This window comes from Dendrobates tinctorius, unplaced genomic scaffold (genome assembly GCF_039654945.1).
Source record: "Dendrobates tinctorius isolate UK_male_01 unplaced genomic scaffold, ASM3965494v1 ptg000303l, whole genome shotgun sequence".
In the NCBI taxonomy this organism is placed as follows: Eukaryota; Metazoa; Chordata; class Amphibia; order Anura; family Dendrobatidae; genus Dendrobates; species Dendrobates tinctorius.
Genome location: NW_027361970.1, coordinates 674,402 through 699,000, shown reverse-complemented (window position 1 = coordinate 699,000; position 24,599 = coordinate 674,402). Strand labels below are relative to the sequence as shown.

At 46.4% G+C, this 24,599-nt stretch overlaps 1 protein-coding gene across 3 annotated transcripts in view; it reads right to left on the bottom strand.

Moving 5' to 3' along the window:
- LOC141073477 (probable ATP-dependent RNA helicase ddx6) overlaps window positions 1-24,599 on the bottom strand; it is a 55,052-nt gene that overhangs the window by 16,027 nt on the left and 14,426 nt on the right. For all 3 annotated transcript variants that reach the window (XM_073560712.1, XM_073560710.1, XM_073560711.1), the window contains exons 2-7: window positions 19,403-19,880; window positions 11,886-11,949; window positions 10,528-10,632; window positions 10,319-10,448; window positions 9,645-9,791; window positions 1,858-1,952 (exon numbers count right to left, since the gene is read on the bottom strand). In XM_073560712.1, the coding sequence (XP_073416813.1) occupies window positions 1,858-1,952; window positions 9,645-9,791; window positions 10,319-10,448; window positions 10,528-10,632; window positions 11,886-11,949; window positions 19,403-19,599 (738 nt within the window). In that variant the 5' untranslated portion in view covers window positions 19,600-19,880. The remainder of the gene's footprint in view (window positions 1-1,857; window positions 1,953-9,644; window positions 9,792-10,318; window positions 10,449-10,527; window positions 10,633-11,885; window positions 11,950-19,402; window positions 19,881-24,599) is intronic.

The window sequence follows — 24,599 nt, the reverse complement described above, 5'->3', positions numbered from 1 at the left end:
ATGAGCATTGAAGATGGGTCATGGCTGGGTCTTCCGGCACCCAAAACACACAGCCAGAGCAACCAAGTAGTGGCTCCGTAAGAAGAATTTCAAGGTCCTGGAGTAACCAGAGACAGTCTCCAGACCTGACCCAATAGAAAATATTTGGAGGGAGCTGAAACAATGTTGCCCAGTGACAGCACCGCAACCTGAAAGATCTGTAAGGAGTGGGCCAAGATCCCTGCTACAGTGTGTGCAAACTTTGTCAAGAACTACAGGAAACGTATGACATCAGAAATTGCAAGCAAAGGTTTATGTACCAAATGTTAAGTTCTGTTTTTTTATTGTATCAAATCCTTATTTTATGCAATAAAACACAAATTAGGTAAAAAGCATATAATGTCTTTTTTAGATTTGTCTCTCAGTAGAAGTGTACCCACAATAAAAATTACAGACCACTACATTCTTTGCAGGTGGGAAAGCTTGCTAACATCAGCAGTGTATTAAATACTTATTTTCCCTACCGTATGTCGTTCTGATCTTATCCCAACACATAGACCTCCTTATATTGTCTAGCCTAGCACGGGTGATATATATCCACCATTGATTTGAAATAAAGATGAATAGCACTCACCCGATCCTTGTTCAACTCGTACATTTATTCCATTACAGAAACAGCATAGTTACATGAGGAGGTGCATGTGTTAAGCGAGTTTTTGATGTGAAATAGAAGACCTAACGGACTACTGCCGTTTCACGCCTTCCTGGTCCTTCTACGGGTCCATAACGACGGAATAAACGCGCAAGTTGAACAAGGATCGGGTGAGCGCGGCTATTCTTTTCATCTTTGATGTTCCATTTAATTTACACTTTGCATCTGTAGCACCCTTAAGAGATCCTGCAAGGAGATTTGTGAGGAGTAGGTTGTGTGAACACAATTAATACTTTGATTAGTGCCTGAAATGACTCTTCCGTTTTTGTGACCATTGATTTGCTTTTACAGAATTGAAATGATTATTAATTTTATAATGTACAACTTGTCATCTAGGTTGGAGGCCACCCCAAAGTAAGAGTAAGGCTAGTTTCACACTAGCGTTACCGGGCGCAGCGCACGGCCGCCGCTAAGCTCCGCCCCTGCCGCGCCCCTTCCAGATAGCTCCTCCTCTCATTGCATGCAATCAGCATACCCTATATTTAGCGTTGGGTACGCTGGCATGATTTTGCCGGCCCTTGCACCCTTTTGGCGCTGCGCCGAGCGCACAAAAACGCAGTGTTGCATTTTTGTGCACTCGGCGCAGCACCAAAAGGGCGCAAGCGCCGGCAAAATCAAACCAGCGCACGGCCAGTGTACCCAAGGCTAAATATAGGGTATGCTGATCGCATATGCAGCGTCATGCGATCAGAGGAGCAGCTGACCGGAGGGGGCGCGGCCGGGGACGGAGCTTAGCGGTGGCCGTGCGCTGCGCCCCGTAACACTAGCTAGCCTTAGCTAGGTAAGGAGCACACTGCACGAGTAGTCTCTCTCCATTAAAGCCTAAAAGTGCCACAGCAGCAGCTCCAGACAGTCACCACCTCCCCTTTTGCAGCAGAGGCAAAGCTGCCCCCATTACCAGCCTGAGAAAGGAGCACAGGGGAGCAAAGTGGTACAACAATGCCACTGGGTCTGAATAATTACTTCATGATCACACCGCTCTAGAAAAACAGGAAGCCAGGAATGGTGATCTCCTGAAGATTCAGCTTTAGACAATGCCTCTAAGTTCTACTTCCTAAATATTTGTGAAAGTAAAAGAAAGATGAAGGCTTAATGAATGGAAGACAATAATCATGTTTCTACTATATTTGGCTGTAGACAAGACTGAAAGTGACAACAGAAATTACCTCATCCAGAACTATCATCTGAATGTGGTCCACTTTAGCTACACCTTTTTTTATAAGATCCAGAATCCTCCCTGGAGTAGCGATCACCACATGAACTGAGGGTAAAATCAAAAGTGAATGTTAGAGCAACCTATGAAAATTACAACATGTTTCCAGTGTGAAGACCATGGTGAAATCCAACTACACAGTAAATGCAGATACAAGGGTACATGCTTGACAACTGTACCATTCACTTCTATAGGAGTGACAGATAACAGTCATGCACCTTCCACAGAACAGAGTGATTGATATCTAACCAGCTGAGGGCTCCTAAAGGTCAGAGGTACCACCAGTTTTCCTCATTCACCATGGTTTTATTTAATATCTGAGTATAACCCAAAACAGTAAAGTACAGCTGTTTCTTATTTTGCCAAAAAGCAAAAGAAAAAGGAGATTTTTGTGTACTCACCGTAAAATCTCTTTCTCTTAGCCTTTAATTGGGGGACACAGAACCTTGGGTGTTATGCTGCTGTCCACTAGGAGGCGACACTATGCATAATCTGAAAAAGATTAACTTTGGCTCCTCCTCCACCCCTGGACGGCGTCAGCCTTCTCCAGTTTTGTACCAAAGCATAAGGAGGAACGTAACCAAATAACATAACCATGCCTGTAAGAAGGCTGCTATGTACGAGCTCAAGAACAATATGAGAACTCAACAGGAAACAACGGCCCGTAAGGGCAACAGGGTGGGAGCTGTGTCCCCCAATTAAAGGCTAAGAGAAAGAGATTTTACGGTGAGTACACAAAAATCTCCTTTACTCTGTCGCCTAATTGGGGGACACAGAACCTTGGGACGTCCCAAAGCAGTCCCTGGGTGGGAAGCAGTGGACGAATATTGTGCTGACAGTCCCCTAGACTTGGGGTACTGCCGCCTGCAGAACCAGTCTACCCAGGCTCGCATCCGCTGAGGACTGGGTATGAACACTGTAGTGTTTCGTAAACGTGTGTAGGCTAGTCCAAGTGGCCGCCTTGCACACTTGTTGTGCCGAAGCCTGATATCGAATGGCCCAGGAGGCCCCTACTGCCCGTGTAGAGTGTGCCGTGATACCGGCCGGAAGAGGGGGAACTGTTAAGTCGGTAGGCCTCATGTATGGTGGACTTGATCCACCTGGCAAGGGTAGCCTTGGAAGCCGGCAACCCCTTGCGACTACCTTCCGTAAGAATGAAGAGGGAATCGGATTTCCGGAAAGGTGCAGTCCTGGACACGTAAATCCGCAATGCCCTGACTAGGTCAAGCGTATGCAGAGCCTTCTCCACTCTATGGACCGGAACCGGGCAAAGGGAAGGCAGTGAAATCTCTTCGTTAAGGTGAAAGTTGGACACAACCTTCGGAAGGAAGGATGGTACCGTACGGAGAACCACCTTGTCCTGGTGAAAGGCTAGGAAAGGTCGTCTGCAGGAAAGTGCTGACAATTCCGACGCTCTGCGTAACGAGGTGATAGCCACTAGAAAAACCACTTTCTGAGACAGAATGGAGAGTGGAACTTCTCTAAGAGGTTCGAAGGGTGGAGCTTGCAATGCTGTCAGGACCAGATTGAGGTCCCACGTATCCAGCGGACGTTTGTAGGGAGGAACCAATCGGGAAACTCCCTGGATGAAAGTCCTTACTTGCGGTTTAATAGCAATGCGCTTTTGAAAAAGGACTGAAAGCGCCGACACCTGACTCTTAAGCGAACTTAAGGATAGCTTGGCATCTAGGCCCGATTGAAGAAAACCTAGTACCTTCGGGAGGTAATAAGGGAGTGGGACTTGTCCATGAGATTCGCACCAAGAAAAGAAGGCTCTCCAGGTACGATAATAGAGCTTGGCGGAGGCAGGCTTCCTTGCCCTGATCATAGTTGCAATGACTGCCGGTGAAAAACCTGCCTGGGTTAGAATCCAGGTTTCAAGGGCCATGCCGTCAAATTGAGGGCCCCTGAATTCTGGTGGAAGAACGGACCTTGAGACAGAAGGTCGTGGCGGTCGGGTAGACGCCAGGGGGCGTCTGCCGTAAGTTGGACGATGTCGGCGTACCAAGTACATCTGGGCCAGTCTGGCGCGATGAGGATGGTCGGAACTCCCTCTTGCTTGACCTTCCTCACGACTCTGGCTATTAGGGGGAGGGGTGGAAAGATGTACAGGAGTCGGAACTGGGACCAGTCCTGGACCAGGGCATCCGCTCCGAGCGACCGCGGGTCGTGTGTCCTGGCCATGAAATTGGGAACCTTGGCATTGAGATGGGATGCCATTAGGTCCACATCCGGGGTTCCCCATCGTTGACAGATCTGGTAAAAAATCTCGGGATGGAGAGACCACTCCCCCGAGTCCATTCCTTGCCTGCTGAGGTAGTCGGCTTCCCAGTTTTCTACACCCGGAATGTGTACCGCAGAAAGTACCGACCTTGTGTCTTCCGCCCAGCGGAGGATATGAGCCACTTCTCTCATCGCCTGGGCGCTGCGGGTCCCGCCTTGGTGATTCACGTATGCCACAGCCGTGGCATTGTCCGACTGTATCCGTAAGTGCGAGGCTGCAAGCAAGTGATGAAAGGCTCTCAGTGCCAAGAGAATGGCCCTGATTTCCAGAACATTGATGGGCAATGTCACTTCCCTCGGTGACCACTTGCCCTGTGCCCTGTGATGTAGGTGTACCGCCCCCCAGCCTGTCAGGCTTGCATCGGTAGTCAGGATCTTCCATTGTCCTGAGAGGAATGGCTTCCCTCGTGTAAGCGAGGTTGGTTTGAGCCACCAATGCAGGGACCTCCTGGTTGATGACGTTAACCTGAACTCCCTGTCGAGGGAGAAGGGGTTCCTGTCCCAAGATCTGAGTATGGCTAGTTGAAGGACCCTGAGGTGAAACTGGGCAAATGGCACTGCCTCTATTGCTGCTGCCATCCGGCCGAGGACTCTCATGGCAAACCGGAGAGATCGAGGAGGACTGCGAAGGAGTGTGCGAACTCCCAGACGGATGGCCAATGTCTTGTCCTTGGGAAGGAGCACCAGGCCCCTGGCGGTGTCGAATACCATTCCCAGGAATGTTAGAGTCCGAGTTGGGATGGTCGACGATTTCTGTAGGTTGACTAGCCATCCCAGGCGACTCAGAGTGTCTAAAGTGATTGAGACACTGACCTCGCAGTCTTTGAAAGTGGGAGACTTGACGAGGAGGTCGTCCAGGTACGGGACGACTAGAATGCCTCTTGAGTGCAGGACGTCCATGGTGGCCGCCATGACTTTGGTGAACGTTCTTGGAGCCGTGGCGAGTCCGAACGGAAGGGTGACAAACTGGTAGTGGTTTTGGTTGACCGCGAACCTGAGAAACCTTTGGTGGGCGGGAGCAATTGGTATGTGGAGATACGCATCCTGTATGTCTATGGAGGCGAGGAATTCTCCCTGCTCCATGGATGCAATGATGGACCGGAGGGACTCCATGCGGAAATGACGGACTCGTACGTAATTGTTGAGCTGTTTTAGGTCCAGTATGGGTCGGACGCCGCCTCCTTTCTTGGGGACTACAAACAAATTTGAGTAGAATCCTCGGAATCTCTCGTTCGCGGGAACCGGCACCACAACTCCTGATTGAAGGAGAGAGGAAACCGCTTGGTGGAAGACACGAGCCTTTTCTGGTGGTGTTGGAGGAACAGAAAGGAAGAACCGGTTCGGTGGAACGGAAGTGAACTCTATCTTGTATCCGGAAGACACTATTTCCCTGACCCACCTGTCTTCTGTAATAGGCAGCCAGACTTGCTGAAAGAGTAAAAGACGGCCGCCTACTGGTGGGGTGTCTTCCGGAGGTCTCGAGTCATGATGAAGTGAAATTCTGAGGTTTTCCTCCCTTGGGTTTCGCTTGGCCTGCTTTCGACTGCCAAGCCCTGTCCGGTCGCTGCTGCGTCCGTGGGTTGTCTCTGCGTGGAGAACGGTTGCGGTTTTGCACTGGGCGCGAAACGGACCAGCCCGAGGAATTCCGAAAGGATCGGAATCGCGTCTGGTTTCTTCGTTTAAACGTGCGTTTCGGTTTCAGTTGAGGGAGAGAGGTACTCTTACCCCCGGTGGCATTGGCTATCATGGTGTCCAACTTTTCGCCGAAAAGTCTACCAGTAGAATACGGAAGTCGCGTGAGGGACTTCTTTGAGGCCGCATCTGCTTTCCATTCTCACAGCCAGAGGATGCGTCGGATCGTGATGGCGTTTGATGCTATTCCCGCTACACCTCTGGCGGAATCCAGGGCTGCATGAATCATGTAGTCTGCTACCACTGCCATCTGGACCGCTTCGTCCGAGAGTTCAGGATTTGAAGCCTGAAGACCCTCCTGTAGTCTTTTGGCCCAAGCTAGGATGGCCTTGGCTGCCCAAACTGAAGCAAACGCAGGGCCCAGAGAGGCGCCTGCCGCTTCGAAAATAGAACGAGCCATGCGTTCTACTTGCCGGTCTGCTGCGTCCCTGAGGGTTGAGCTATCCGGCAGAGAGAGTAAAGTCTGCGCTGCTAGCCTAGAAACCGGAGGGTCCACTTCAGGTGGATCTGCCCATTGTTTGGTGTCTTCCTGTGGGAAGGGGTACTTCGCTTCCAGATATTTGCGATTAGCGAATTTTTTGTCAGGCGGCGCAAACTGTTTGGTAAGTATTTTCTGAAATTCATCGTGATTAGGGAAGACCTTCGGTGGTTTTTGAACACTTTCGAAGCAAATCCTATGTTTTGGGACTTCCGGGGGCGACTCTGGGATTTTTAGCACCCGATGAATAGAAGAAATTATGTCCTCAACTAGCGCTGTATTGCTAGGGGGAGAAGGTACCACGGACCTGACCGTTTCATTATCTGAGTCGGAGTCACAGATGCCCTCCGAATCCTGTGCCTCACTAAGGTGATCCCTGGAGGGCGACCTGGGGCGGGGGTCTTCTGTGGTGGGGGATCCCTGTGGTAAATTGCACTGTCTGTCTGTGGCAGGGGACTGCCCAGGAGATCTGGAATGACGCTGTCTCTCCCTAGAGGGGGACGACCTTGTGCTATAGTGCGACTCAGGTGATCGAGACCTGTGAGTCCGCTTACGTCTGTGAGAGTCGGAAGCAGCATGTTCCTGAGACAAGCTGTCCGTTTGCTGTGTACCGTCCATAGCCGGGGCCCGACTCTGCAGAGCTTGCAGCAATGTAGCAGTTAGGTTGTCTATGGACTGTGACATAGACTGAGACATCTGAGTTGCCCATTCCGGCGTGGCATGTGACACTGAAGCGTCAGTAGGGACTCCCTGGGGTTCTGACCCAGAGTTCTGGATGCAGTCCCGGCAGTGCGGATACGTGCTGCCACTAGGGAGCGTGGCTTTGCAGGCTGTGCAGAATGCATAGAAACATTCCTGCCTGGTTCTCTTCCTTGAGCCCGGCATAGTGCACAGAGGCTAGCTATTAGGGATCGTACAGGGGTGGCTACGCAGAGGGAACCCACAGAAAGCCTTATAGGAAGTATAGATTCACAGCTGAGTAATGAGAACCCAGCTGTGAGCTTACCCCACCGGTGTGCCCCTAGGTCCAGCGCCGACAGATCCAAGTTCTGTGCCCCCCGGAGACCGCTGTGATGCTTCTCTCCTGGATCTCATCCAGAAAAAATGGCCACCGGGGCTCTGAGGAGAGGGAGGAGGGGGCAGAGAGCTGAAAAGGGCGCGCTGGGCTGTGTAAAAACGCGCCCTTTCTGCCTCAATCCGCCCCTTCTATGACACTCCAGTGTGTCATTTTGGTCATCCGGGGGGCGGGCCGGGGGGCGGGGAAAAGGCGGCGGCTTCAGCTAGGCCGAAGCCGCGGTCTAAATTTGAAGCCTGATGCCCAGGAGGGCTCCAGAGCGGCGCGGTAGTCCGGGGGGGGGGGGGGCGGATTTGTACCAGACCCCCCCAGAACGGTCGACTGGATAGCGGTGGGGGTAGCGGTTTTTGTATGGGGGGCCCCTGAAGGGCTATGGAGCCGCTGCTGCTGCAGAGACAGGGACGCATCAAAAGTCCTGTTTCTGCTGTGCCATCCAGTCCGCACCCTCCCCCGGCCCCCACAGGATCCCTCAGCCGGCCTGGGGTCCCTGGAAGCTGCGGAATGCTGCCTGATCTCCGACCCTACCTGAGGCGTCTCAACCTAATACCCCCTGCGGGGGATTAGGGAGGGTGCGTCTGTCACCGTCAGGGGGTCTTCATCCTCGCCTCAACCTCAACCCAGACCCCTTAAAGGGGTTGAGGAAGGAGGGGGGTCTCGACCTCGAACCAGGACCCGAGGGACTGGGGAGGGAGCGACATGGGGAAAAACCCACCTCAACCGGGTACCCCTAATAGGGGACCGAGGAGGGAGCCATGCCGGGAGTCTCGCTGGAGACCCACTTTTCTTCATCTGTATTTCCGTGAAAAAAAGGAAAAAAACGGAAGAAAAAAGGTGTGCCTCCTTGCGACACTAAGCAAAAACTGGAGAAGGCTGACGCCGTCCAGGGGTGTATACTGCAGAGGAGGAGCCAAAGTTAATCTTTTTCAGATTATGCATAGTGTCGCCTCCTAGTGGACAGCAGCATAACACCCAAGGTTCTGTGTCCCCCAATTAGGCAACAGAGTAAGCCCAAGTTACATTAGAACTATTAAAACTTTTAAGATTAGGGCTTTTATAACATTTGTCTTAAAACCAGCTGTCTAGGGTTCCCTCATAATGCCACACAGCTCTGACACTAACACACGGCTTCCACAATTTGTCCTATCCCATTAGACAGTCCATGGTTGCACTTGGATCATTTTTGATAAGCAGTAGACACACATGCTGAATGTCCCTCCCCCTACTGAACGTCCCACCAAAAGACCTACCATTTTGGAAATACTCTAACACAGTTGTTGAGTCATCAGAAATTGGTCCAAGTGTTAAGGCCCCGTCTCACTAAGCAATCTCAGTAGCGAGATCGCTGCTGAGTCACAACTTTTGTGACGTAACAGCGATCTCACCAGCGAGATTGCTGTGTGTGACAGCGATCAGCGAGCGGCCCCCCTGCCGGTATCGCTGATCGCTGCAAGAAATCTCTGGACATTTCTTTGGTCGCTGGTCTCCCGCTGGCCAGCACGCATCGCTGTGTGTGACAGGCGGGAGACCAGCGATCAGGTGTAAAAAATAATAAAAAAAATAAAAAATATAGTTATTCTCACCTTCCGATGTCCCGTTCAGCCATCTCGCCTCTCTCCACGCTCCGGTCCCAGTGATCCTTTGCACGAATGACCGCGAGACTTTGTTATCCCGCGAGAACGTGACATCTCGCAGTCATTCATGCAAAGGATCGCTGGGACCGGAGCGTGGAGAGAGGCCGGAAGACTGCGCGGGACATCGGATGGTGAGAATAACTATATTTTTTATTTTGATTCTATTTTTTACAGGATGGCCAGCGATGCCGGGCGCTCAGCATCGCTGTGCTGATCGCTGGTGAAGCCGTCTGTGTGACAGCTCACCAGCGATCACATAGCGACTTACCAGCGATCCTGACACCTTGATATCGGTGTCGGGATCGCTGGTAAGTCGCTTAGTGAGACGGGGCCTTTAGGTCCCTACACCCGTCCACTGTCCTATGTTATAGCACAATAAACTGTTCATTTGCTGCCCAATGTCAGACTGCCACAAAATGATGGAGACACGCTTAACCCATGAGTCCGCAATAATGCAATGCCTCATGGTGATTGTTATTTCTCTTGACTGTTTACTGGCAGCATTACAAAAACATGCAGCCATTTAAGAAAAATTCATTTGATAGTCACATAGGCCTTCCCTAAATGCATATAGATTTTACCTGTATCATCCAGCCTCATTATATCATCTCGTAAATTGGTGCCTCCGGTTGTTGCCATAACTTTAACCCCTCCCATGTGCTTGCTTACTTGAATGCAGATCTGACTGACCTGAAGCGCAAGCTCTCGAGTGGGTACAATAACCATTGCTGTGGAAAGCAAAAGAAAAAAAAAATATATGCATTAGTGAAAATAACAAATGTTCTTTATGAATATTTTAATTTTACTGATAAACTCCATTTAGAAGTCATTTAAAAAAGATTGTCCCCACTGATACATAGAATTAAAAAAAATAAAACAAAGCCACTCATGAGAACTTTGCTTTACTTCCCCTTTTAGGGTCAGCGCAGAGTCTCTGATGCTGCCCCAGTCTGTTATTTTGCTGCAGCGGTGTTGTCTCATGAGCATCACTGCAGCCACTTAGATCACTGGCTCTGCACGTGTATGTAGATAGCACAAGCCCCTGAACTCTGCAATTGGTTGAAATGATGTTGGTGCGATGTCACCACCGCAGCTAAACAATGGAGAACAAGGCACCAGAGACGTGGCACTGAACCCGGGAAGACAAGTAAAGCATAGGTTTTCTTTTTACACCAGGCACTGTACATATCGGAAAACGTGTTTTCGTGTTTTTTTGAAAGGGAACAGTCCCTTTAAAAAGGTGGGCAATACTAACCTTGTATGCAGTCCTTCTTTAGGTCTAGCCGTTCAAGTAAGGGAATGAGGTAGGCTCCACTCTTGCCAGTTCCATTTTTTGCTCTAGCCAATATATCCCTACCAGACAATGCAATGGGAATGCTTTCCTCCTGTTAAAAAAATAAAGCAATTGATGAAGACGTTTGTTTTTGGCATTTGTCAAGCCTGGTTTGCCTCTATTTTACTAACCTGAATTGGGGACGGCTTCTCCCATCCCATTTCAAAAATCCCCATGAGCAGCTCTCGTTTTAAACAGTAATCTTCAAACTCATTGCCTTTTGTGGAGGTGACATCCTGGAAACATGAAAGTCTGATCACCAAGAGGAATTTATTCAAAACCATTTCCTCTTCAGGTTTTACATTTTGTTAACCCCTTCACTACCTCTCGATCAGCTTTTTTCGTCTTTCCCATATTCCAAGAGCCATAACTTAATTCTCCATCCCCATAGCCATATGAGGGCTTGTTTTATGCGGGATGCGCTGTACTTTTGAAGGTCATCATTGCTTTTAACATAGTGTTCTGGAAAACTGGTAAAAATGGTGAAATTGCAAAAAAAAAAAAAAAAAAAAAAATGCAATTCCCATGTTGTACTTTTAATTACCATGTTCACTATATGGTACAACTGACCTGGCAGTAGGATTCTCCAGATCTGTACAAGTACGTAGATGCAAAACATGTTTGTTTTTTTATTTAAGTGATGAAAACATTTTTTCAGAAATCTGTTAAAAAAAAAAAATATATTGTTTTTCCTTGCATTTTCTTTTTTTTTTTTCTTTTTTTTTTGGGGGGGTGCGCCTGGGCGATTGCTTATTTTATGCACCTTGAACTGGCATTTTTATATGTACCATTTAGGATAGATATGACTCTTTAATCGCCCAATATTGCGGCGGCCAAAAAAAACAAAAACATTAATTCTGGAGTTCCGATTTTCTTTTTATTACTCAGCTTACTGATCAGATTAACTTATTTTATATTCTGATAAACTGTACACTTCTGACCTAAATGTCTATTGTTTTCATTTTTTGGGGTCTTATGCACACCGCCATATGTTATGACAACCTATTTGCACCCCCCGATCATATGACAGGCGCCAATGGGTGGGATTTAAGATACGCTTCTGGCAAGCACGTGTTAAATACCGCTGTCAGTGAGCGACAGCAGGATTTAACTGGTTGATAGCCACAAGAGGAGCTCTGATCCATCCGCAGCTGTTAAAGGCACTTGATTGCTGATGAAACTGGGCATCATGTGCATGGAAAGATGCAGGCTCAGAGTGCGAGCCCACATCAAAGGCAGGAATACGACCTTTGATGTACATACAAGTCAAAGGCAGTGAAGGGGTTAAAGGAAAAAATTGTGTCCACAAAGAAAATTGATTAATAGCAATTTGGTGGACAACTGTACACGTGTTATTTATGTAGGTTACTTGTGCTAGTAATGGGAACACATCCTATATTACAATACAAATCCAGAAAAAACATGAACAATCCAGTTTCATGATACAAACATTAGTGGAGGGAAGAAAAAAAAAAAAAAAAAATCTTACTGAAGTCTTTATTCGAAGATCTTTTGGTGGGAGTTTTAATGTCTTCTTCCAGTCATCACCAGGTCTACAAAAGAAAAACATACATTTAGTTTTTTTTAATGTTCACTGATGTTTTAAGTGGATCCGTCCCCAAATTTCACAATTAAAAACAATATGGACTAATATATCTCTGATGAGATCAGACCGTGTCCTTTTTTTTTATCAAAAGGATTATACAGTCACTCAATGGTTTTCAACGTTTTCCTATCAGTTATTTTTTCATGTTTGGGGGAGAAAAATAAAAAATGGAAGTGCAGAAGTGAAAAATTGTTTAAGAGCTATGACTTTGTCAGCATGGCTGTATGACACTTGTTTATAGTCAAGCAGCTCATTTTTACCATCTAATGTACTGGAAAAAGGGGGCAATCTGTATATTTTATGATATCCAACTTATTTTTCAGCCACTGTCTTAAGACTTGTATTGTGTGGCAAGCTGTTGGTACAGATAAAATTTAGGGAACAAAACGATTTGACCGCTTTTAATGCATTTTCTTTTAATAAGGTGCAGAAATTGAAACGACAATTCTGGCATTTGAATTTCTAAATCTCTATAAGCGTTACGAAATTTGATTACACTGCACTTCTTACAGATTTTTTATTTTTAGATTAAGGTGGCCGTTTGAATTCAGATTTTTTTAAAAAAAAGTTAGGCTTTTAGTCTTTTTAGGGACTTGAACCTGCAATCATCCGATTAGTTTTTTTTTTTTCCACAATGCCATTCTATTGCAGTATACAGTTAAATTAGCTTCTTCAAAGCCCATCCACTGATTCAGCTTCATAGGAAGACTAAAATGGCAGCCATATCACCTTAATCAAGCTCCCCAGCTGCTATGTCAAGATCATGGGAGGCTGATTGGAGCTGTAGACCACAAAAAACAGCGAGTGTGGAAATTTAAATGGCCTTGTCAGTAATAGAGTATTTAAATGGTTACATAACAAATCTGAGCAGTCATCTCCCAGGTATGCTGCAGGCTCAGAACCACAAGTCCGCTCCATGCCATGGCACTTTGTGATCAGGTGTTAAGAAGGCAAATGCCACCATATGTGCAAATAAAATGTAATCCTGGACCATCCATTTAATACCAATATTATACATATTCGACAGAAAAAAAAAAAAAAAAGATATTTTTATATACATAAACTAGCTGAAGAGCCCGGCGCTGCCCGGGCATAGTAACTACCTACAGTTAGTTATAACAAATTATGAGAGAGAATATATATATATATATATATGCACATACACTATATATATATATATATATATATATATATATATATATATATATATATATATACATACACACACACACACATACCTCTGAGTGTATAGCCCCGCCCACTTAGCATAGCCATTTTTACTATAATATCCCACATCATCCCATCAGCCAGAGCTACTGGACTACTACCCCTAATATCCCACATCGTCCCATCAGCCAGAGCCACCGGACTACTACCCCTAATATCCCACATTGTCCAGTCAGCCAGAGCCACCGGACTACTACCCCTAATATCCCACATTGTCCAGTCAGCCAGAGCCACCGGACTACTACCCCTAATATCCCACATTGTCCAGTCAGCCAGAGCCACCGGACTACTACCCCTAATGTCCCACATCATCCCGTCAGCCTGGGGTCAGAACCAGAGCGCTGAGGGATTTACCCTAACTTCCATACCTGGGGTCAGTACCAAAGCGCAAAGTGGATTTGCCTTCACTTCCATACTGGGGATCCCTTTAAGAGAGGTCTGGGGTCAGAACCAGAGCGCTGAGTGGAATTGCCCTAACTTCCATACTGGGGATCCCTTTAAGAGGGAAGATGCGCCTATTGGATGGAGGATGTGATGTTTATATGGGCACGGAAGGGGTGATTAATTTCTGTCATGTGCTCTCTGCTCCTTTTTGGGGGGGCAGACAATGGCTGGGAGCTTATATTTACGGGAATGCTAGATTTCTCCTACCATGTCAGTGTCTGCTGAGGTGTTTTCTGGAGAGGGAAAACTGTTGATCACAGCAACCAATCACAGCTCATCTTTTAGACAGCTCTGGTGAAATGAAAGATGCTTCATGATTGGTTGGTGACACAAATATAATATATATATATATATATATATATATATATATATATATATATATATATATATATATATATATATATATATATATATATAAATATATAGAGATGACGGTTTTATATTTAACCAGACACCTATTTTCAGTAAGCCAGGAGTAATGTATATACACACGGCTGTGTGAGAGTATTTGCCCCTTCACGATTTTCTCTTATGTTTGTCACACTTAAATGTTTCAGATCTCCAGATCACTTTCAATATTAAACAAAAGATAAACAAACAAAATACACTTTTCAAATGAAGGTCTTCATTAAGGGAAAAAGAAATCCAAACCTACACAACCCTGTGTGAGAAATTCAAATAAGGCAGCACTCTGTAGCACCATAGCATGCAAATATGAAATATGAAAATTGAATTGCATTACTGCATTAGAAATATGAAAAATTGAGAATAAGCAGTGCATAAATTGGCCAATCCATGTGTACCTGTTTGAGTGTATATGACTTGGTGACTAGGTAAGCACCTGTTCACGCTTAGTTTATGTTTGGATGTGACGGTCAGTTTTTTTTTTTTAAACATGCGTGAAAGTGATTGCTGCCCACCCCCCCAAAACAAATTAACTGTGGTTTATCAAATCTTTGTAGAGTGCAAATTCCCTAGCTATAAACAGGCATGATAACTGCCACACCCGTTTTAAATCAAGAAATCACAACCCCCCGGAGGTATTTTCATTTGAGTTTTCGTTTTTGCTCCCCTTCTTCCCAGAGCCATAACTTTTTTTTCCCGTCAATATGGCCATGTAAAGGCTTGTTTTTTGCGGGACGAGTTGTACTTTTGAACCACACCATTGGTTTTACCATATTGTGTACTCAAAACGGGGAAAAAATCCCAAGTGCGGCGAAATTGCAAAAAATGCAAATGCAAAAACTGACCTGCCATTATGATTCTCCAGGTCATTACAAGTTCAGACAACAAACATGTGTAGGTTCTTTATCTAAGTGGTGAAAAAAAATTCCAAACTTTGTAGCATCTCCATTTTTCATGATCTCGGGTTGGGTGAGGGCTTATTTTTTGCATGCAGAGCTGACACTTAATACTATTTTTCTCATTTTTACACATTCGGCATGCTTCACTAGTCTCCATGGGAGACTAGAAGCTGCCATAACCTGATCGGCTCTGCTATGAACAGGCGATGAACAGATCATCTGTATGTAGCAGAATTGCTGACTTGCCATGAGCGCCGACCACCAGGCATCGCTCATAGCAATCTGGCACTGAAAACCATAGTGGTCTCCACGAGACCTCTGGTTGTCATACCAACCCACCGGTGACCTGCGATCACTGGTGGGCGGTTTTCCGGCGCGATCGTCGGAATCGCATGTTAAATGTCGCTGTCAGTGTTTGACAGCGGCATTTAACTGGTTAATAGCCACAGGTGGATCGTGATTCCACCCGCAGCTGTCAAAGGCCTGTTGCAAACACCTGACATGTACCGGTAAAGATGCAGGCTCACCGCCGGAGCCCACATCAAAGGGAGGGAAGCGAGTCCGATATCGGCGTACTATTACGCCCAATGTCAGAAAGGGGTTAAATAGGACCTGTCTGACAGTGATAAACTAAAAAGATCCTCAAAGGGTAGACATGCCAGGGAAATACTGGAACAAATGAAAACTAGTAATTTTAATCTATCAGTGTGGAAAAGGTTATAAAGCCATTTCTAAAGCTTTGGGACTCCAGCGAACTTGAGTGATTATTCACAAATAGCAAAAACATGGAACAGTGGTAAGCATTTCCAGTAGTGGCTGGCCGAGCAAAAATTACCCACGAGTAGTGAAGAGCAAAAGTGATTAAGTGCACAAAAACCATGCGATTATGCTGCCACGGCCGGCATGTACCTGCAGATTTTTTTTTTTTTTTTTCTTCTTCTTTATTCAGTATGGGATGGTATTAATTATGCAAACTAGGGGCAGATCAGTGAGTGATCTGTGACCCGTCAGCAGTCTGCATTACAAATACTTAATCACAGCACCACATACATGAACCCCACCTTAGAACACGAGCATATCATTAACACAAAACTGAAAATAAGAAACGGCCACAAGACTGATTTCATCAACCAAGGTATCATTTTATTCAGTATAACAGAGCCAACTTGACACTGTAGGTTACTATGCATAATTCTGCTGACAGGATTCCTTTAAGAACAGAGGGGTCCAAACACTTTTTTAAAAAATAATATACCGTATTTTCCAGATTATAAGACGCACATTTTTGGTTGGGAGAAATGGGGGCGCGTCTTATAATGTGAATATACCTTACCGATACCAGGCTGGGCTGCGGGGTGGAGTCACCGATGCTGCTGCGGGGGCTCGCTGAGATCTCATCTCCCTAGATCTTTATGCCAAGATCTCCATCTGCGCATGCGCCGCCATTTTACCCAGAATCCACCGCATAACTGCGGGGGGTCTGGCTTTTCACAAAATGTCGTGAGAGCCCCCAGCAGCACCGGATAGGCTTCACTGCAGCCAACATCCCTGGTAAACAATAAGATGCATGGATTATAAGAAGCACCACCATTTTATAAAAAAAAAAAAAATTCCTATTTTTCTCAATATTTGGGGTGTGTCTTATTAGCCGAAAAATATGGTTAAAAAAAAAAAAAAAAAAAAACCACGCATGGTGCCCACTCTTATTGTTATCAATCAGCCAAGCTAAAGCAGGCAGCTCTCGGGGCTGGTATTCTCAGGCTGCTAAGGAGCCGTTGATATTGCCCCCTCCCCCCAGCCTAAAAATAACAGCCGCCCCAGAAAAAGCGCATCTATTGGAGCGCCAATTCTGGCGCTTTGCCAATCTTCCCAATATGGTGAGGGGAAAATGGATACTGCCAAGCTAAAAGGGAACCTGTCAGCTCTTTTGGCCGCTATAAGATGAAGCCACTGCCTTTCATTCTATGGGGGCATGTCCGGTGCGGTCCAGTCCGATGGGTGTCGCAGGTCTGGGTCTGGCGCCTCCCATCATCTTATGATCGCCGCCATCCTGCTTGTGTCAAGGTCCCTAGCGTTGTGCTCCTGCACAGGCATACTTCTCTGCCCTGTTGAGGGCAGAGCAAAGTACTGCAGCGGACTGGCGCCGGGAAATGTCAGAGGACCATCACCTGCGCACTGGCAGTACTTTGCTCTGCCCTCAGATTAGTATGCCTGCAAAGGAGCACGATGCCAGGGAGCGATGAAGCAAGCAGGAGGGCGGATTGATTCTCCCCCCCCCCAGGTGAGTATAATAAAACTTATTTTTCTTTTCTTTCAGGTTGGATGGGGGGCTTATCTAAAGCATTAATGCCAGTGGCCGCATCTTAAGCTACTTTCACACTAGCGTTTCCTGGAGCTGCGGAGGGATGCGCATGGCCGCCATGAAGCTCTGCCCACGGCCACACCTCCTCTGGTCAGCTCCGCCTATGGGCGCATGATGCTGCATGCGACCTGTGTACCCCATCTTTAGCATTGGGTACGCAGTCCGTGCGCAGGTATGCGTTTGCTGGCGCATGCGTCCTTTTGACGGTGCGCCATCCTGCGCACCGTGTTGTATTTTGGTTATTAGGGTATGCAGGTCGCAGCATCATGCGCCCATAGGCGGAGCTGACCAGAGGAGATGTGCCCGTGGGCGGAGCTTCATGGTGGCCGTGCGCATCCCTCCGGAGCACCAGGAAACGCTAGTGTGAAAGTAGCCTTATAGCAGCCAAAACAGGTGACAGGTTCGCTGGAACCCCACTTATGCAGCAGGACAATAATCCATGAAACTTCAGCAAGTCCACCTATGAAAGGCTTACGAAAAACAAAATTAAGGCTTGAATGGCCTGTCTAGTCAAAGTCCTGACCTTAACTGAGAAGCTGTGGCATGACTTTAAAAAGGCGGCTCATACTCGGAAAGACTCCAACGTAGCTGAATTATAAGTGCACACGTACCGGAACTCTCGCGGAAATTACCGCGAGAATTCCAGTCCGCGGGAAAAATCGCATTTTAAATTCCCGCGGAAAAACTAGCATTTTGGAAGCGTATTTAGCTTGCAAAATGCTAGCGTTTTCCAAGCGATCTGTAGCATCGCTTGGAGAACTGATTGACAGGTTGGTCACACTCGTCAAACAGTGTTTGACGAGTGTGACCAACTTTTTACTACTGAGGCCGCCTATGCAGCATAAAAATGTAAAAAAAAAAAAATGGTGTTATTCTTACCTTCCGACGTCCCGCGCATCCGTTCCCAGTAATCCTTTGCGAAAATGCCCGCGGTGACGTCCGTTCTCGCGGGATCGCGATGTCTCGCGGTAATTCGCGATGATGTCGCGCGAATGACCGCGATACTTCGCGATCCCGCGAGAACGGACGCCATCGCGGGCATTTTCTCAAAGGACTACTGGGAACGAGAGCGTGAAGAGAAGCAGGAAGACTGTGCGGGACGTCGGAGGGTGAGAATAACAATATTTTTTATTTTTAAATTCTATTTTTTACAGGGATATGGTACCCAAAGCCCGGAGGACAGTCTCCTCTCCTCCGGACCGTGGGTACCATCAGCAAATGTTCTGCTTACTTTCCGCATGGTGTGCACAGCCACATGCGGGAAGTAAGCGGAACAATGCATTCCTATGGGTGCGATTCCGCCGCGGTAAAAACCGCAGCATTAACACAGCATTGCGGAATCCCATAGGAATGCATGGGATGCTTATTTTTTGCGTTTTCGCGGCAAAGTCGCGCGGTTAAAACCCACTGCGGAAACTCGAAAAAAACGCCACGTGTGAACTCAGCCTTAGCGTAACAGTTCTGCAGAGATGAGTGGGCCTAAAGTCCTTCAGAGCGTTGTAAAAGACTCATGGCCAATTATCGCAAACGCTTGATTGCACTTGCTGCCAAGGGCAGCCCAACCATTTAATAGGTTTAGGGGGCAATCAATTTCACACAGAACCCTGTAGGTTAGGATTTCTTTTCCCCTTAATAAAAACCTTCATTTCAAAACTCCATTATGTGTTTACTTGTGTATAATATTGAAATTTATTTGGTGATCTGAAACATTTAAGGGTGACAAACATGCAAAAGAATAAGAAATCAGGAAGAGGCAAAACATTTTTCACATGTACGTACGTATGCAGTTTTGTACTGCGAAGTCTGGCAACACAGGCACTAACTAGCTTAGGCATAATTTTGAAACATTTTCTGTGCAAATTACTGAGCATTAACATAATGTTTCTAGACCTTTATTTCTACAGTTCCTATGCAGACCTGTATTTCCATATACACAAATCCTGGAGACCAAGAAGAGTGGACCGCCATGTTCGTGGCTTTACAACTAGTGGGATATACAGCTAAATATGGTTAGGTTTACAGTCAGTACATTTAGAAAGCTATGGTACCTGACAGATACTCACTTAATAGCGCTGCTCATGCTCTGTGCTTGCTGCTGACTTCCGTTATTGATTGTGCTGGCGTTTTTCAGCTGGCTTATTTGCTGTGTCTGCATTCCCCCACTTCCAGGGCCTTGATTAGGCTTCACTGGGCCCCTCAATTGCCCATTCTGACTGGACAGACCCATTAAAACAGGGTTCTCTGTTCTTGTGGTGCTCATTTTGTTTTCTATTAAATTGTCCCTTTGAAGGTTTTTTGCAGCTTCAAAGTCAAAAGTCAGTCCAGAGACTGTAATAACAGTTTATAAGACTCTTCCAAATGAAGAGATAAAGTCTTGCTCAATAAATGAGTCCTTGTTATTGCAACAAACAAGTGCTTGTTCTTGGTTAAGTCTTTGAACTGTGAAGTCACTTGTTCTGATGCACCAAATCAACTTTATTTATATATATATTAAAAAAATGCCCTCAGATGTGGATTTGACACGATTTTTGTCAAAGCAACCTAAAAGGAAAGGGAAACAAAAAAGTTAGAATGGAAATACAAAAGCATCTTTTTATTAACTTACCCCAAATCCTGTCAATTTGTAGTGGACATTTCTGTTAACTAAAGAATCACAGTGAAACAAAATACCATGCCAGATTCCCTGTAAGAAGAGTTTCCTCTTGATCTACTGTGATACTACCTATATCTAATGGTCAAGGGGCGGCAAATATTTAGTCATACCAGTTTTCTCCTAAAATAAGCCCTTGCATGATTTTACAGGGTTTTTGGAGTATACTTGAAATATAAGCCTTAATCCAAGAATAAGCCATAGTTTTAGTCAGGACCAGCATTGGAAAGGGAGGTGGGGGTGGAGGTCACCATGGAGGGCATTTGTTACAGCCCCAACTCTTAGGGGCCCCCAGCATTTCTATTCTGTGGTTAAAGGGAACCTGTCACCTCCTGCAGTTAAGGGACCTTTGGCATCAGTCACATGACCATGATGTCATCAAAGGTCCTTAAATCAGTCTTAAAGGCGATGTTGTCCTTAGTGTCGTGCTCCTGCACAGGCGTACTTCTCTGCCTGTTGAAAGCCAAGTACTGCAGTGTGCAGGCAGCGGGAAAGGTCAGAGGCCCAGCGCCTGCGCACTGCAGTACTTTACTCTGCCCTCAACAGGGCAGGTCAGTATGCCTGCGAAGGAGCGTGATGCCGGGGAGCAATGAAGCAAGCAGGATGACAGCATCACATGAAGATGGGAGGCCCCCGCGTAAGTATAAAACTTATTTTTCTTCTCTTGCAGGTCGGACTGGGGGCTTATTTACAGCATTATAGAATGCTGTAGATAAGCCCTGAAAGGTGGTGGCCGTATATTATATCGGCCAAAAGTGCTCACAGGTTCCCTTTAAGACTGCTTAAGGACCTTTGATGAAATCACGGTCATGTGACTGATGGCAAAGGTCCCTAAACTGCAGTTTAGAGGAATTGGACAGGAGATAGGATGGAACACAGTATGTGTGCCGATATATTTAAATGTTTATTTTTTGTTAAATGAATGTGTGTTGTTCATATTGGGGGGGGGGGGGGGGGGGGAGAGAGACATCCCCTGGAAAAAAGTCAAACTGTAGGCTACGTGCACACATTCGGAATTGCCGCAGAAATCTCCGCGGCAATTCCGCAACTCTCTGCTGCGGGAAATACGCATGCGGAATTGGCACTAAACACTAGCGTTTTGCAAGAGTAATTACAACTGTGCATGTTCTGCTGTCTAATAGCAGTGGCCCGGCTCCAAGGCAACAAGCTATAAAACAGAAGAGATACTGTATTATTTTGGATTATAAGATGCACTTGTTCCAGCCAAATTGGGGAGGAAAATGATTTTGCGTATTATCTGAATGCAGTTTACCAGGGAGAGGTGGCGCGGATACGGTGAAGGGGGGGCAAAGGAGTCAGGGTCACTGCTAGAGGAGGCAGTGGGAGTGGGTTGATGCTGCGACCCCGAGACTTGTGGGAACGTGTCCTGCCTGTCCTTTCCGATTTCAGGAAATGTTGGCGATAAGCGGAGTCCCCGCACTTTCCATTGATTTCCTAAGGGTGGGCTTCGGGAAAATGTCCACTGAAAGTAGCACATGTGCAGATTGAGATCTCTGTAGCAGACATGCAATGAGAACATCAACGTGAACTGTGAGGCCTTTGAGCTGCAACGACCCTGCTCCAACCCCCACCCACTTCTGTAAAATTCTGTAAATTTGGACTAACACGCACCACCATTTTAAGTAAAAAAAAAATTACATTATGGTAATGGTCCGATGCATGTTAATTTCTGAACTGAAAACGTTAACAAGCAATAAACTCCAGAAGTGCTTATATTTACATGCCCTATCCAACAATACCCAGTTATGAAGGGAACCCCCTTCCCATCACATGTCCTAGCATGCGAGGTCAGCTTTTTTTTTTGCAGGAGACTGCATCTTTCACAGAATGACTGTTATTCAGCCATTATCTGCCTCTAACAGCCATGTGCAGAGCAGCACATCTGCATCTACTTCTGATAACTCTTTAAATGCTGTTAATCACCTTATTCCCTTATTAAAATTATGTATATATTTTAAAAATACAAAAACATGCTATTTCGCCATGTCTGTTTAAAGGTCAATGTATTAAAATGTATTGACTCAACGGGCAAACACTAAAACAAAAAATAGTTGTGGGCTTTTGGCCACCCTAAAGCCCCCATTACACACTGCGATATTGCTCGCAATATCGCTGTAAAGTCACCGATTTTGTGACGTAGCAGCGATATTGCTAGCGATATCGCTACATGTGATACTTACCTCCGACCGGCTCCCCCCGCTGATTATAGCTGGTCGCGCGAGAAGGTCCTGGATCATTTCTCGTCGGGCGCTTCCTGTGGCGCCGACGAACGACGCGTGGACGTCAGGATCGCCGCGTCTGACAGGTAAGTAGCGACCCCCACGATGTCGCTGGTGAGATCTGCCTGTGTGGCAGCTCACTAGCGACCACTTAGCGATGCACCAGCGATCCATATCATTGTCGGGATCGCTGGTGCGTGTAACGGTACCCCAAGTCTGTGTGCACACGTTGCGGATTTTGATGCCTGTCCGCAGCGTTTTTGGACACACGGAATTGCATCAAATCTGCAGTGTAGTACACTACCAATGATAGTCAATGGGAATTTGAGAATTGCTGTGCACATGCTGCGGAAAAATCCGAGCGGATTTGTTGCGTTTTTTTTCCGCAGCATGTCAATTCTTTGTGCAGAAACACAGCGTTTCTGCACCCATTGACTATACACCGAGTAAGGCAAATCTGCACATCAAAAAACACATGACAATCCGCATCAATTTCGCATGAACTCCGCAAGCATTTTGGCCAGCGTTTTCTGCCAAGCGATGCAGATGATTCGGCAGTCCAATCCGCAACGTGTGCACATACCCTAAGGCTACTTTCACATTAGCGTTTTTAGCGCTGCACTTTGTGTGCAGTAGAAACGCATGCAAAAAACGCATCATGCGACACTCATCACAGCCAGGAAAACACAAGTGATGAATAACTGCTATTAATGACAGTGCAAATACTTAGTTTACCACTCATGAACACGATCGTAGGACTAATGCGGTGGGTAGAGGAAGGGATTTATAAAAGAAAAAAAAAAAGTTTCCATAGAGTCAATTACGAATCTAATGCAAAAGCATACCCTGATTTTGACTAGGAGAGCGTTCCTATTACATTACTCCCTGAGCTACACATAAGTGTTGGATAACTTCAGGCAGGCAACGATGAGTATATGCAGCAGGATTCTGAGAAATATTTAATAAGGAGGCATCCAATTGTTGTTGTGTCATCTAATTAAAGGTTTACACTTCCATCGGAGTAAACATGACATTCAAAAGTTCTAATTAGTGGTGAGTAAAGGGGTCCGTGTTCAAAGCCAAAGAACACCTTGTTTTCATGGGGTGCGCTTTTTGGTCTACTGTTTTGCAACTCCTTCACGTCCTTTTAGATTTAGCTTTAGTAAAAGTAATTTTAATTTAGCTTATTCTTGTCTCACATTATCAGTTGCCTGTTCCATGTTGGTGTTTCAGTGTTCTTTACTCTAGATTGGGTTACGGTTATTGGTTCCCAAGCTCACATGGTACCTAAACTCCTGGTTGCATGGGGAAGAACTATTTTACAGAATTGGACTGGTTCCATTAAAGGGAATCTGTCACCCCTTTTTTCAAATATGAACTGCCGGCACAGACATCAGGGGCTTATCTACAGCATTCTGTAATGCTGTAGATAAGCCCCCGATGTAACCTGAACGATAAGAAAAAACAGTTATGATAGATTATACTCACCCTGGCGTTCAGTCCAGTCCGATGGGTGTCGCGGTCAGGTGCCTCCCGTCTTCACACGATGCTCAGGAGCCACAACAGGAAGGAAAGAAGAGGACGGCATCGTATGAAGATGGGAGGCACCGGACCGCAACACCCATCAGACCAAGACTGGACCCCCCCCTCCTCGGTGAGTATAATCTAAAGGCCCCGTTACACATAACGATGTCCCAGAGATCCCACTAACGATCCGACATGGATGGGATCGCTGGGACATCGTTAGACAGCCCCTGCAGCGATCAGGACCAGCGAGCAAGCTGGTATCTAAGGTAAACAGCGGGTATCCAAGAGCCGCGTGGCTCTTAGTTACCCGATGTTTTCGTTGGAAACCAGCGTCCAGCATCGCTGCGCGCTGGCCAGCAGGAGACCAACGATCAAAAAATGGCCCAGGACGATCGTGCACGATCAGCGATACCCAGCAGGGGGGCCGGTCGCTGATACCTGTCACACACAGCGATATCGCTGGAGAGATCGCTGATGCGTCACAAAATCAGCGATCTCGCTGTGTATGACGGGGCCCTAACGGTTAGTATAATCTAACTTTTTTCTTCTCTTTTAGGTTACATCGGGGGCTTATGTACAGCATTACAGAATGCTGCAGATAAGCCCCTGATGTCGGTGCCGGCAGCTCATTGTCGAAAAAAGGGTGACAGATTCCTTTTAAAGCTTGCTTTCCTGGATTGAAAAAAAAAAAAAAGTTTAATAACTTAAAAAGAAAAGCACTATATACTTTCCTTTACATGTATTTATGGCCGTGTCATCCAGGGCAAGTGAGTGGTGACTCAAGAGGAAGATCGCTAACCGATCCGGGAGCTCCACACATTAGACAGCCAAACCAGACAACAC